Source organism: Arvicola amphibius, chromosome 1, assembly GCF_903992535.2.
Source record: "Arvicola amphibius chromosome 1, mArvAmp1.2, whole genome shotgun sequence".
Lineage (NCBI taxonomy): Eukaryota > Metazoa > Chordata > Mammalia > Rodentia > Cricetidae > Arvicola > Arvicola amphibius.
Genome location: NC_052047.1, coordinates 56,414,163 through 56,427,730, shown reverse-complemented (window position 1 = coordinate 56,427,730; position 13,568 = coordinate 56,414,163). Strand labels below are relative to the sequence as shown.

General features: G+C 44.7%; 1 protein-coding gene across 1 annotated transcript in view; it reads right to left on the bottom strand.

The window, feature by feature from the left end:
• The window catches only part of Prom1 (prominin 1), a 110,576-nt gene that overhangs the window by 32,046 nt on the left and 64,962 nt on the right, over positions 1–13,568 (bottom strand). Inside the window, 4 exon segments of the mRNA XM_042054961.1 lie at positions 2,494–2,714; positions 6,561–6,650; positions 7,778–7,841; positions 9,696–9,816. Coding sequence (XP_041910895.1) covers positions 2,494–2,714; positions 6,561–6,650; positions 7,778–7,841; positions 9,696–9,816 — 496 coding nt within the window.

Sequence of the window (13,568 nt, the reverse complement as noted above, 5' to 3'; positions counted from 1 at the left end):
GAACTCACACTGTAGCCCCAGACTGGCCTTGAACTCACAGAGATCCGCCTGCCTCTCCTCCCGAGGGCTGGGATAAAAGGCGTGCACCACCACCGGGCCCATGAGCACTGATTTTTAGAGTTTGTGGGTTTGCTGTAGTCAGCTAATGAGGTACAGACAAAGTATGTGTTGAATGCACAATTGCTAGCACAGAACACTGTTGAACGAAGTTATAAATAAACCTGTAAAAATCACTCTTAAAAGTAAAACAGGGGCTTAGGCTACAGTCTAAATGAGGTGAAATACATGTGCCAGGTTCTGGGTTGGATCCTCAACACCAAACTAACTACCTAAGTAAATAAATAATATTAAAATTAAGTAAAGTATCTGGTGGGTACATTGGTTAGAAGTCTGGAACCAGTTTTTCAAGTCCAGAATTATACATAAATTCCAAGTATGATAGATCTAGGCACCTGGGACCCGCGCCCTGGGGCTCTCAATAGGACACATCAAGGACACAATACCACTTATGAAGCAGGCCCTTGGGGACTGTGTGACTCAAGTCTCATCATGGGAGGTCACACATAAACCTGACTGGAGGCTGCTCCACAAAACAAATGGAGTATTCAAAAATGCCAATGTCACACCAGAAAAAAAACCTGAGAAACAGTTCCTGGATTAAAGGGGGGAAGAAAGACACAACGCTACTGGCAACACAAGATCCTGAGTCGCAAAGAGACAAGAATTTGTAAGATCATTTTTAATAGAAACCTGACAACATCTGCAGAGAAAGTGTGGTGTGGATGGAAGTAGTGGTTCTGTGTCTTGCATCTTAACTTGATGTGCATATGATGATTATGAAAAGCTTAGAAACATTTTAAACTACTTAGGTATAAAAAGAACAGGCCAGCAATTTACCACAGATTTAGTTTTCAAGAAAATAACTCTAGACAATCTATATAAAGATATAAAGGAACAGATAAAATAAGTGGGACAAAATGCTGAATGTTGGTGCCATAGTTGGGTTTGACTGTCAACTTGACACAACAGGAGCCAAGTCATTTGAGAAGGAAACCTCAGCTCAGGGACTGTCCAGATTAGATTGACCTACAGCAAGTCTCTAGGGTGTTGTCTTGATGAGTAAATGATGTGGGACAGCCCAGTCCACTGTGGGAGGCACCATTCCCTATGCAGGTGGTCCTGGGCTGTATTTAAAAAAGCTAGGTAAGTACAAGCCATTGAGAAAGCCAACAATTAACATTTCTCCATGGTTTCTGCTTCATATTCCTGCTTTAATTCCTGTCCCTGAAGGGTAGACAGTGACCTGAAAATGTTAGTCAAAGAAACATGCTTCTCCCCTAAGTTGCTCTTGGTCAAAGTGTTGTATCACAACAGCACAGAAGAAACCAGAAAACATGGAGATGTCCAAGGGTATGGGAAAAGTGGCATGTATTTACAGCTTTCCCAAAAATGCAAAAAACACATTAAAAAGCAACAGTGCCAGGTGAGGTGGTGTACGCCTGTATTCCTGCATGCCTGTAGACATGTATTCCCAGCACTATGGAGGGGAAGGTGGGAGGGTGAAGTCTGAGGTCTTCCTGGATTGCTTATGTGAGACTATTGTGAGACCCTGTCTCACTAGGGCAAACAGCAACAACAAAGCAGACAATATCACCCACTCAAAACATATATTTCAAGTTGCTAACACATAACTAACTTCTAAAAGTCCATTTGATGACTTCCAAAGTAATTCAGTAGATATACACACAATGATAGTACATATGAAGTCTTGAAAAAAAAACTGACTCATAAAAAAATGAAAGTGGAAAAAGTATGTTAAAATATTGTTTTATATAGAATGTGAATGGTAATACAACTAAATTAATGTATTAAGTATAAGTAATATGAATATGAATTTTTCATCTCAAATGAGGGGGTAAATTTTGGAAAATAATGGAGCTGTCTATTCCAGCATATATGACTAATATGCCTAACTTTTTGGCATTTTTCATAGCTTATTTTACTTATGTGTATTATATATGTATATGGAGGTATGTACACATGTGAGTGTAGTGCCTGTGGAGGCCAGCAGAGGGCATCCGAGCCCCTGCTGGATCTGGAGTCACAGGCAGCTGTGCACTATCTGAGCTCAATACTCTGCAAGAGCAGCAAGGCTCTTACCTGCTGAGCCATCTCCTCACATCTCCATGCACCTAGTTTTTAAAAAACATTTTAAAAAGAGCATGTAGTCTGCTTTTTTTTTTTTTTTGCAATCTGAATTTACCTTGCTAAATCATCAAATGACACAGACTTTCTCAAACGTCCCCCACATTTTTTAAAACTGCTGGTGCATCCATTCCAGCATAGTGATTAGATGTCCCCCAAAAGACTCCCCAAGCATTGGAGGTTACTGTTTTCCATCCAAGCCCCTGTGCACCAGATAGGTGGCCCCTGCCTTAGCCCTACTGGACCTCCGCTAGTTCTCCTGGCTGCGGCAAGCTCATGCCCGCTCACCTGGCTGGAATTGAGGTTGCTCCCCAGATTGCTTAGCTCTGATCTGATGTTGTCACAGATATCTTTGGCCGGCTCTGAAGCACAGTCGTTGCTGTTCTGGAGCAATTTCTCCATGTTATCTTTCACATTGGTCAGGTTGGCGCTGAGCTGTCTGCTTCCGTCACTTATGTTCTTAAGGGTGTCATTCATGTTCTCCAGGGCATCCCTGGCCTGCCTGATGGCTGTAGGAACACAGCCAGAATCAGAGTGGGCCACATAAATGCCTCAAAAAAGCGGGAGGTGAGCTCAGACAGTGTCAAGGGCAGTGGGGCAGGACACATGAAAGACATTAAGACTCCTTGCCAGCCCCTTCACCCAACTCAGCTCTCCTCCATGGTTCTTCTTAATTAAGCAGTTGAGCATAAACCCAGGACACCTCGAGTGCCATTACCTGGTCAGCAAAGCAGATTAATCCACACAAGAATCAATTATACCCTTCTATGGGCTATGACTATTAAGAGAGCCAGCATTTACCAGTCAGAAATGAGAACAAAGTACTCCTCGGCCCCCACAAACTGATGACCATATCATAATACAAAATGCTCCCCTAAACAGCACCGTTCACTAACTAGCGACCAGGTTTTCAGATGCCCAAAATGAGAGGGAATGTTTGTCATCCAAACCCACGTGATTTTTTTTCACATACACCTCCACCCCCATCCCTGCTCTCTCGATGCTCTTGGAGAAAGTCCTGCCCATATCCAGTCTGTTGGCCACGTCCAGTCTACTTCCTTTTCTCTCTGTTCTGGACTCTTCCAGCTGCCTCTGGATATCTTCTCTCTCCTACCCACAAGAAAAACCTCCCGCCTAATAATGGAGTGGCCATCTTGGCTGTTTCTTTACTGTGCTCCATGGGATACAGAGACTCCGTAAAAACTGTTTATCACCAGAAGAGCAAAACGAGCACAGGAGCAAACACAGAGGATAACGAGAGAGCACACATGCTGGTTTCTGCGCCTGAGTTTTGTCTCGCTGGTCTATCCTTCGATTTCAGCTATTTTAGTTCATAAAACAATAAAAAGAGGGAAAGACGAATGAGAAAGCAGCTGCTGGCCCAGGAAACACATGCGTATTTAGCCATCGTCTAAAGACGTTCTGGGCCATGGGTACTGCTCTCTTAGGGCCCAGCAAGAACCCAGTAGCTATAAATATAAACTTTCTAAACATTCCAAAGCGTATCATGCCTCTAATATATGTGCAGGGCTGTGACTCAGAGTCATTCGACGACCCCAGGCTGTACACATCCGAAGAAAGCAGAAAAGACCTTTCTGATTCTTAGTCTCAACTCTTCCTTAATTCTTAATGTCAGTCAACTACATTTCACCCGCCCAAAGCTCTTCTCGTGGACTGCCCTGCAGCCCACATGTAACGTGCTCAGGCATCTGTTATGTGTCTGCTCTCTACAAAGTCTTTGTGTTTCAGACCCTCAGACCCTGGCACAACTGCCACCATGATGGAAGGACCATTCGGACCCTGGCACAACTGCCCCCATGATGGAAGGACCATTCAGACCTTGGAACCCAGCAGGTGGGCTACCAAAATGAAAGCAAAGACCCAATCCATCAAAGTCCAGAACGTACCTAAACTAACCTTGCCTTTTGGCCACTGTAGTTCTGCTTCTGACTAACTGTTCCTGCTAACTGAGGTACCAACCCGGGATGTGACATTTATAAGCTCGCTCCGAGGCAGGCTTGGGACTGCACTTGGGTGATGGACACTCAGTGTAGCCAGCAGCCAGCTAATAAAGACTTGTGTTGTCTTGAACCCATATCCAAGTGGTCTTCTCTGCAGGACCTCACAACACATGAAACACAGACAGCTTGTCCTCCCTATTACCAAAGAATAATAAACCGCTGGAATGGTTTGCTGAGCACAGTCTAAGGCACATCTCTGGCCACAGTGGAAGCTTAACCTACTGACTTATTCAAGCTGGCTTTAAAGAGAGCTTTAATAATATCTGAATCACAATGGAAAATAAGACCCACTTGGTTCTTTATCTAGAAAGGACTACATAACTCAAACACTAAATATTGGGGGCTGGCAAGATGGCTTTGTAGGGGAGGGCCTGGACCTCCAAGCCTGACAACCTGAATTTGATTCCCTGGAACGTATGTAGTAAAAGAAGGAGGACCAACTCCCACAGATTGTCCTCTGACTTCCACACAGTTCTAGTGTGCGCACACAGTACAACAAACAAATGTAAATCCAAAAAAATATTTAAAACAGTATTTAAAAACACTAAAAACTGTTCAGACTGTTGTACTCGGGGACTATGTGCATTGTGCAGTGACCAACTACACCGACTTGTGATTTTCCCTTTGTGCAGCCTTCAGCACCTTCAGATTGTAGGGATGGAGGTAATCTTGGAGGACAGTGTAAATGTACTGACACAGGGGCCTGGGGTGAGGGATGCCTAGAACTCACCTACAGTCACCCCCCCCCCCCCCCCGACAAAGATTGCCAGGTCTTCCTGAAAGGCTTGTTATTTGGCCTTCCTGCGAATGGTACAGCAACACCCTGCTTCCAAACTCTCCCTGGTGTTCTTGGTGCCATCTACCAAAGCTGGTTCGGTATGTGGGCTTTGGCTAGATAAGGTCTGAAAGCCAGGTCCACCACTTCCCAGCCCGCTCATGGCTATAGACTGGATTAGTATGTGGAAGTCTTAACCCACGATATGATCATATGAGGACCCAGAGAGTGTTAACTAAGATTAAAGGGGGGTGGGGACTAGAGAAGTGGCTCAGGGGTTAAGAGCATTTGCTGCTGTTGCAGAAACCCTGGCTTTGGTTCCCAGCACCCACATGGAGGCTCACACAGCGCAGGATGCAGGGGATCTTATGTTCTCTTCTGGACTCCCCACGTATCAAGCACACATATGGTGCACAAACATCCAAGCAGGCAAAAACACTCATACAGGTAAAAAAAAATTTAAAAAAAAATAAAAAAGGTTTTGAGGGTAGGGTACAGGTTGGAAACAGCTGATATCTTTTCTATTAGAGAAAGAGCAATGGCACAGTAGCTCTGGGTAAAGGTGCCTGCCACATAAGCCTGACAAACTCAGGTCCATCCTTGGGACTCTCTTCAAGGTAAAAGAAGAGAATCAACCCCACAAGTTGTCTTCTGATGGCCACGAGTGTGCCGAGTGTCTCACACGCACCTGTACTCATGCACATACATTCACATACATAATACATACATACATACATACATACATAAATTTTTAAAGAAAAGGAAGGGAAGCTAGAGATGGATGTTTGCCACAAGAAATAGCATTGGAATGAGACCAGGAGAGGTAAGCAAAGAAGAGTGGGAGAGGGGAAAGTGGGGGGGATGGAGGGAGGGAGGGAGGAAGGGAAGAAGGAAGGGAAGAAAGAAAGAGGGGAGGTGGAGGTTGACGTGTTTTTGAGGGTTGCATCACTGAGTTTCCTAGCCTGGAAGGGAAATGGTTGGTGATGGGCAGAACTGATATCTGATGATTTCAAAGGCCTTTAATTCATTAATTCACCCCCTTTAATTCATTCATTCATTCTGATTTTTTAAAACGAGGTCTTACATAACTCCCTAAGTAGCTCAGGCTGGCCCTGAAGTCACGGTTCTCTTGCCTTTCTATTGCCAGGATTACAGATTCGCTACCACAACCAACACATCAACAGATATTTTCTTTGAAACTCCAGATAATAGGTGACATCATATAAGCTCTGTGGGCCTGGTCTCTTCAACAAATACAAAACTTTGCTACCTCAGCACAAAACCAGCCATGGGCCATACAGAAACACGTGAACATAACTTTGGGTCACTATTACTTTAAATGATGCTTTTTCCCAGTATCATGGGCTTCTAAAAGTACAAACTTTTAAAAACAACACACACAATGGGACAGTCTGTGTCTTTGCCAGACCTGTTCGCATGGCCAGACTATAATTCTTGTCTCTACCCACCCTTGAAGGAATCCAAGTCAATGTGAGTGTCCCTGGGAAGCCAGGAATCTAGGATGGGTTATCCTCGGTCACCTGTGCCACCATGCTTACCTGTCACCATGGCCTTAATCTCATCGAGAACAGGGATTACTTTGGGTTTTACTTGGTCCTTTATTCTGCCTCCCAGTAAGGAATCGACACCTGGATTCAAAGGAAAGGGGTTGGTGAGGGCAAGCCGGCTTCTCCTTCAGCTCTCATGCCTTCTCCTCACACCCCACAAGTTGAAGCCTCGAAAATGTCTTCCCTCTTCCCGTCCGCACGTCCCATCCTCCACTTCAGACCACCGTGGGCCCTAATGCGAGGAGATGCCATTGCCTGCTTCAAAATCCTCAAGCTCGTAGTTCCCCCTGGAAAATTAGTCTCATAGACCCTTATATTTGCATCTACGATCCTGAGTTGTGTTACATAACCACTGTCTCTAACTCATCTACACTGGGATTTCTCCACTGCAGTACCACTGACCTTTGGGACCAGATACAGCTTTTGGGAGGGGGGGTGGACTGTCCTGTGCCTTGCAGGATGATGAGCAGCATCCTTGGCCTTGGACAACAACAGATAGCAGTTCCGCTGCACCTCCCCAATCCTGCCAACCATATATTCCTCCAAAATGTCACCTTCTGTTGAGAACAACTTCACTAAGCTGCATGTGAACTCTAGTGAGACATGGGCTGTCAAGGAGCATGGCCAGGTTGTTTCTAAAGTGCGTTTAACAGGGCACTTAGCGGGGCCACGCACACACTCTTCTGCATGAAGAATGACCACAGGAGAGTAAAGGCTTTACAATATGAGAGGTAAAATTTTAAAACAGAAACCCAAATCCCTCTGCTTGTGAAACTGAACTTGAATGTTGGGTGCCTTTTTTTTAAAAAAGAAGATTTATCTATTAATCTATGTGGATGAATGTTTTGCCTGCATGTATGTCTATGTACCATGTGAATGCCTGGTGTCCACGGAGGTAAGCAGAAGGCCTTGGATGTCTCAGAACTGGAGTTATGGATGGTTGTGAGCCTTCATGTGGGTGCTGGGAATGGAACCCAGGTCCTCTGCAAGGGCACCAAGTTCTAGTAACCACTATGCCATCTCTCCAGCCCCTAAAATTTGGGTTTTAATCATCCAGTGACAAGTGACAAACACCCAGTAGCTCTTGAGTTTCTGCCTTCCTCCTACCTTCAACAGGTTCCCATTTTGCTCTGTGCTATAGGAGATAGTTAAGGCATCTTCTGAACCATAACAAACAAAAATGCAAACTAACTTTCAATGCTACTTACCATCCAGGTCTGAGAATGCCTTGTTCTTGGTGTTGGTGTACTGAGCCAATATATAGTCAATTTGCTGGAAAAGAAAATTTCATGACACCTGCCCTTTGAGGTGCAAAGTCATAATACAAAGACAGTAAGGATTTAAGATACAAAAAAAACCCCTCGGAGCACTCTGAAATAGCTGGGAGGTGACAGACACACTCGTCTTTTCCCTTACTCGGGTCCTCACACGCCCCAGCTTTACTGGCCGAGCACCGACTTTTATCCATTGTGTTTGCTCACAATAAACTGACTGGCTGTGGTCACCGCTTATGTGTCGTGGTTCTGTGGACTGGCTGGGTGGGCCGTGATGGGGACTGTAAGGGTGCACACAAGTGGGTCCCCCTCTCTCCTGCCTCCTCTTAGTGAGCAGCCTGGGTATTTTCACCAGGCCCTCAGGATCACCAGCCGTGGGAGACTAATAGACACCTGATGCACAGCTCCTAGGAGTTAGCAACCAGCCCAAGATCGTGTCCACTGTGTCCTCCTGGCCATAAGCAGGTCACAGGGACAGCCTAGACTCAAGGGGACAGATGCACCCCATAACACAATGAGTAAGAATTGACAGCCACCTGAAGTTGGGCACACAAGTCCACGGTATTGATTACTCTCCACTAGTGTTCTAAAGGAGTATTCATCTTATTATTTACGGTGGCTCAGTGGGCCTGCTTCCGACCTCTCGGCAAGGCCAGGTTAACATTGTTCTAGAGCTGCCAGCCGCCCCAGTAAGCATGAAGCAGTATTAAATTTTCACTTCTTTAGCTGCTAGAGGTAAAACACCTTGCTCTCTTTGGGGACAGTTATATTTCATTTTAGTTGCCTATTCAGTTAGCTGTATAAATTCTGTTTGTTAGAGGTCTTCATATACGTGCAATCAGGTAAGTGTCCCCAAAGTCAAGAATTTGCCATCTTTAGAAGATGAAGAAAGCCACCCCAATTGTCACAAGTCACCATTATTACTTTTGGCATTTGGGGAGTGGAAAGAGGGCTACCGGTGGAATCTTCAGGATGGTACATGAAAGACATGATGAGTTTTTGTTTACAAGGTGTGGAAAAAGTCATTTCACCTGTGCTACACTGTAAAGCCAGACAGAGTTAACGTCTCTATTCTCTGCCCTCCCAAAGGCCTCCCCATGTGGTTCTGTTTTGTTTCCAGCTGTGTGACACACTTAGTATGGAGGACTTTGAGGAAAGAATCAACCTGAAGGCCACATCTGGTTCAAGGATCCATGGGTTCTGGGGGACCCAAGAGCACCATATGCTTAAATCAGTTCTTGCCGAGATGCTTTTCAAGTCACATTCTGAGCAGGTAATACGTCAACACACTCCCAGGAAAAGGACAGACAGAGGCCCTTCCTGTCATGGCCCTTCAGTCATTCTGTCTGACTTCGTCCAAAATGACCTGTGTTTGTGTGTGTGTGTGTGTGTGTGTGTGTGTGTGTGTGTGACACATCTACACAGATAACAAACAGGTGTGCATAAAGCTAAAGAATTCCATCATTAATAGCAATTATGTAATGATAACGGGTTAACTACACCACAAAACAAAGGATAACACCAAACAACAAACAAAAAACAAAACCAAACACCCACAGTGAGACTCTTAAAATTATGAGATACTTTTATAAGTGCTGTGATTTTGTTATGCCTAAATAAAATAATTGAAGCAAAATAAGCCAAGTAAATCCTGACGCTATGGAAACTATGCTTCGATGCTTTTGAGAGCTGCTCTCTGGCTGTGTTTCTTTATCCTCAGCATTAAAGGGCAACGCCTTTCTATGCGGACTCACTGGCTTCTTAAAAGGTTTGGCTGAGCTTCCAAACGTGCACAGAGATTCATAGTGGCTGACACCAAGCACCATGGAACATGCAGGCTGCAGGTTTTTACCTTTGGGGTTTCATTCAGGAATGTTTGCAAGTCTCTGTAATTGCTCTCTGTCAGATTCTCGGTCCTTTTGATCCTGGTCCTTACCTGGTGGTTGGCCACAAAACCATACATGATGCCAAGGCTGCAGGGAAAGGGAAGAATAAAGAGCATTGGCCAAGATCCACTGTCACTGGCAGCACAGGGGCCACAGAACGGCCACCTCTGTCCCGTCCCCCTGCATCCTACCCACTAAGACCACCATCAGCACACCACCAAAATGGGGACACAGAACAGGACTAAGATGTCTCTGAGGACAGACTCCGTTCAGGATGAGGTACTGCACTATGACTCTTGTAAATGAACAGTGTCCATGACAAATGCTGGAGGAAAGTTGCAGGGTGGCGGGCAGTACCAGGGACATGTGTGTACACCCTGTGTGTACACCCTGTGTGTATGCTATCTTGTGGGACAGTACCAGGGGCACATGTGTACACCCTGTGTGTATGTTGTCTTGTGACCACACAAACATCCTCATGCACCAGAGAAGAAGGAACTAGCTATCAGGTAAGAGGGACTCGAGCTTTCTGGTGGTTTTTCATTTGACTGCTAGTTTCTATATCATCCAGATTGAAAAGAAATAAAGTATTTCAGCACTAAAGCATGACAGGAAGGTCTGGTTTCATTTCCTGTTGTACTGATAGCATATGCCCTCGATGATTTCCTTCCACACGATACTAGACTGTGCCCAGGCAACAATTTTGAAACAAACCATGACACATAAGGCATTACACTCACTTATATAAAGTATGAAGCCAAACCAAATGATGGCGCTAAAAAAACCATGGTTGTTGTGGTAAAGGCTGAGGGCTCTTTTCATGGCTGGGTTTTCTTTGTGGAAATTCCTGATCTCAAAAGGCTGAATTTAAACATAGTAACAGTTCTTAGGTTTCATTTTTTAGCCACCGTCAACTCTTGACTTAAATTACACTAATTGGTTCATTTGTTGAGGCAGAGCCCCGAACATTAAAATTTTCAGTTTTGGAGTAAATTCCACTGCAGTCCTGAAGCTTGAATGAGAAAGGTGAGAGGACCGCAGAGTTCCATGCTAACCTGCAGAGACTTCTCAAAATTAAAACAAAACAAAACAACCCCCATCCCCAAACTGCACGGGAGCTAAAACCCAAAGTATTTTTAGATATGACCACTAGAGGGCAGTAAGGAATTAATAAATAGCTCAAAACGTTTCCATCAAAGACCCAAAAGACCAAAATTGTTTCTTTTTAAGTAGGAAGCCAAAGGTGGATAGGTTTTACAGTTTTGCAAGTAACAGGCAAACTTTGGAAAAATAAGATGCAGTTGCTTCTCAGATTGTCAAGAAATTACTTCAGTTTTATGCACACATATACAGATTATATTGAAAAATGTCATGCTGCAAAAAAAACAAAAACAAAAACAAAACAAAACAAAACAAAAAAACACAGGCCCTTCAGGGCTGCCAAAGTGACCCTAACATGCCTATATGGCCCATAACTTTGAACAGTACTTTATTCTGCCTAGCGAGCTGCAGCAGAATGAGCGGGTGAGCAGAAACATGTGACTTGGTCCTGGTTCCTCCTCAACCAGTTCTGAGAAGACCTCTTTCCTCCCCGGGCCTCAGCAACTATCACACAGCTCAGTTTGGATCTGAGGATATAAAGCAGTTTGAATTCAGCCTCAACTGTATAAGCTCTGCTCAAGCTGTAAAGGAGACAGTTGGCTAGGGGATGTCTGCAAATTCCCTGGGACTTGTTGGTTCATCAGCTTGAGTTCTTTCTTAGGGCAATCTCTGAAAAAGAAGACAAAATGTTCTGTACCATTCAGACTGCAGTATGATCTACTACTGTCTGTGTCCCAAACTTATGTTTGTATACGAAGCAGACATTGTGCCTCAGTAATAATAATCACTGACTAGCGTGACACCCTCATCCTAAGTTAGGCCAAGTGACTCAATGATTTTAGAGTTGTGTGCAGAAGCAAGACACACACTGCACACACACGAAACACCAAAACTGTGCAGGGTCTTTATTTAACTAAGCCAGGTTCAAACATCTATGCTTGTGACAAGTCGGGATCACCCCTAAAAAGACCTGATATCTGCCCTGGGAGAATCTCGGTTTCTCTCCCCACAATCTCTGAATTATTTGAGTTCATTCTACTGGGCTGCAGACCCATTTGGTCACAGAAAAAGTCAAAGTGGACCCAGAAGTCCACCGCTTCCTCTTGACCCTTGCCCTCCACACACCATGGAAGAATCCCCACAGGGATCTCTGATGGCCTGTGTCGCAATGCCTGCTGGAGTTTGTCTTTATTTCAACCTAAGTTCAGTGTCCTCCCTGCCTACTTTATCTAATACAGTCTGTCTCCAGATAGGGGCTCCTGAAGGAAGTAGTTGGAGACTGAGCTTTTTGTTCTTTCGAACCTTGATCTGTGTGAGCAGAAGTGTGGAAGCAGAAGCTGTCCTTGTACTTTATTAGAGAAAGGCTTTGCTCACAAGATCATCGGCCAGATCAACGAACTGCCACATAAGCTTTCGATCCAACACTGGCTGCCCAGAATGCAGCTATAGAAAATCCTGCTAGAAATGATCAAAATCATTCTACCAATAACTTTAACAAAAATTAGTGCTAAGAGGAGTTTGGCAAACAAACTCAATGACTTTCCCAGCAAATTTTCTGTGTAAATGGATATGTAGTACTGCAGGAACTTCCCAGCGACTACAAACACTGCAAACCTTTGTTCTTACATAAAACTTCGCAATGTGTAAATACTAGCAACTAATAAAAACTTTACTATATTGACTGATGTCGTAGTGATGATAAGCGTAAAGAAGCCGAGTGGAGGGGCTGGAAAGATGGTTCAGTGGTTAAGAGCACTGACTGTTCTTCCAGAGGTCCTGAGTTCAATTCCAGCAACCACATGGTGGCTCACAACCATCTGTAATGAGATAGGAGAGCTGGCCTGCGCTGGCCTTTTCCTGAGTACTATTCATCTGTGACTGATTCAGCGGCAGAACCATCTGCTGAGTCAGTCACAGAGGGGGGATGCAATCCTCCACAGACGACAGAACACATGGTCAGGTTTCGAGGCTCTCACATTCCAAAGCTGCCTTATTGGAAAGCTCAGAGACAGCACGACCTCACGTGCTTCCCCGAACCCTGGGTAGTCTGCCTCCTCAACGCATATGGCTTTCCCAAAAACAAAATGCTAGGAGACTGAAAAAAAATGTAAAGGAGTAACATGAAAAACAGGGTGGTCAGGAATAATATTAAAACTGACTGCACTAAATTGTAAGATTTAGAATCAATGAATGGAGCAGAGTCTAGTCAAAGGCAAGTGGGCATGTTCAGGGTTAGGGGAAGGATTTATGCCCATCTAGGCAGAAGTATTCAGCAATGGTATGCAATTTCTGCTGAAGCAGAAGCCAAAGGCTTGCGAGAAAGGGAGGACTCCACCTGCACAGCCTTCCTCCTGCCTCCAGCAGGCCTCCTCCTGCCTCCAGCAGGGCCTCCTCCTGCCTCCAGCAGGACCTCCTCCTGCCTCCAGCAGGGCCCTCCTCCAGCCTCCAGCAGGGCCTCCTCCTGCCTCCAGCTGGGCCTTCCTTCTATCGCCTCTCTAATGTGGCTTCCAACTTCTGCTCCTTCTACCCAATCCTTTGATTTTGGTGACATAATTTCTTCCCATTATCATTTGCTTTCCCTTTTACACATTTCCACTTCTAATCAGTACTCAATCATGATGAAAAGTGATAAGGGATTCAAAGAGAAGATGCCAAAATACCTATAGTAAATCGAGAGGTTCGAGGCAAAGAAGTTTAAATTTCTGTCTGTGCTGTGGGAAAACACTCATGTATACTGT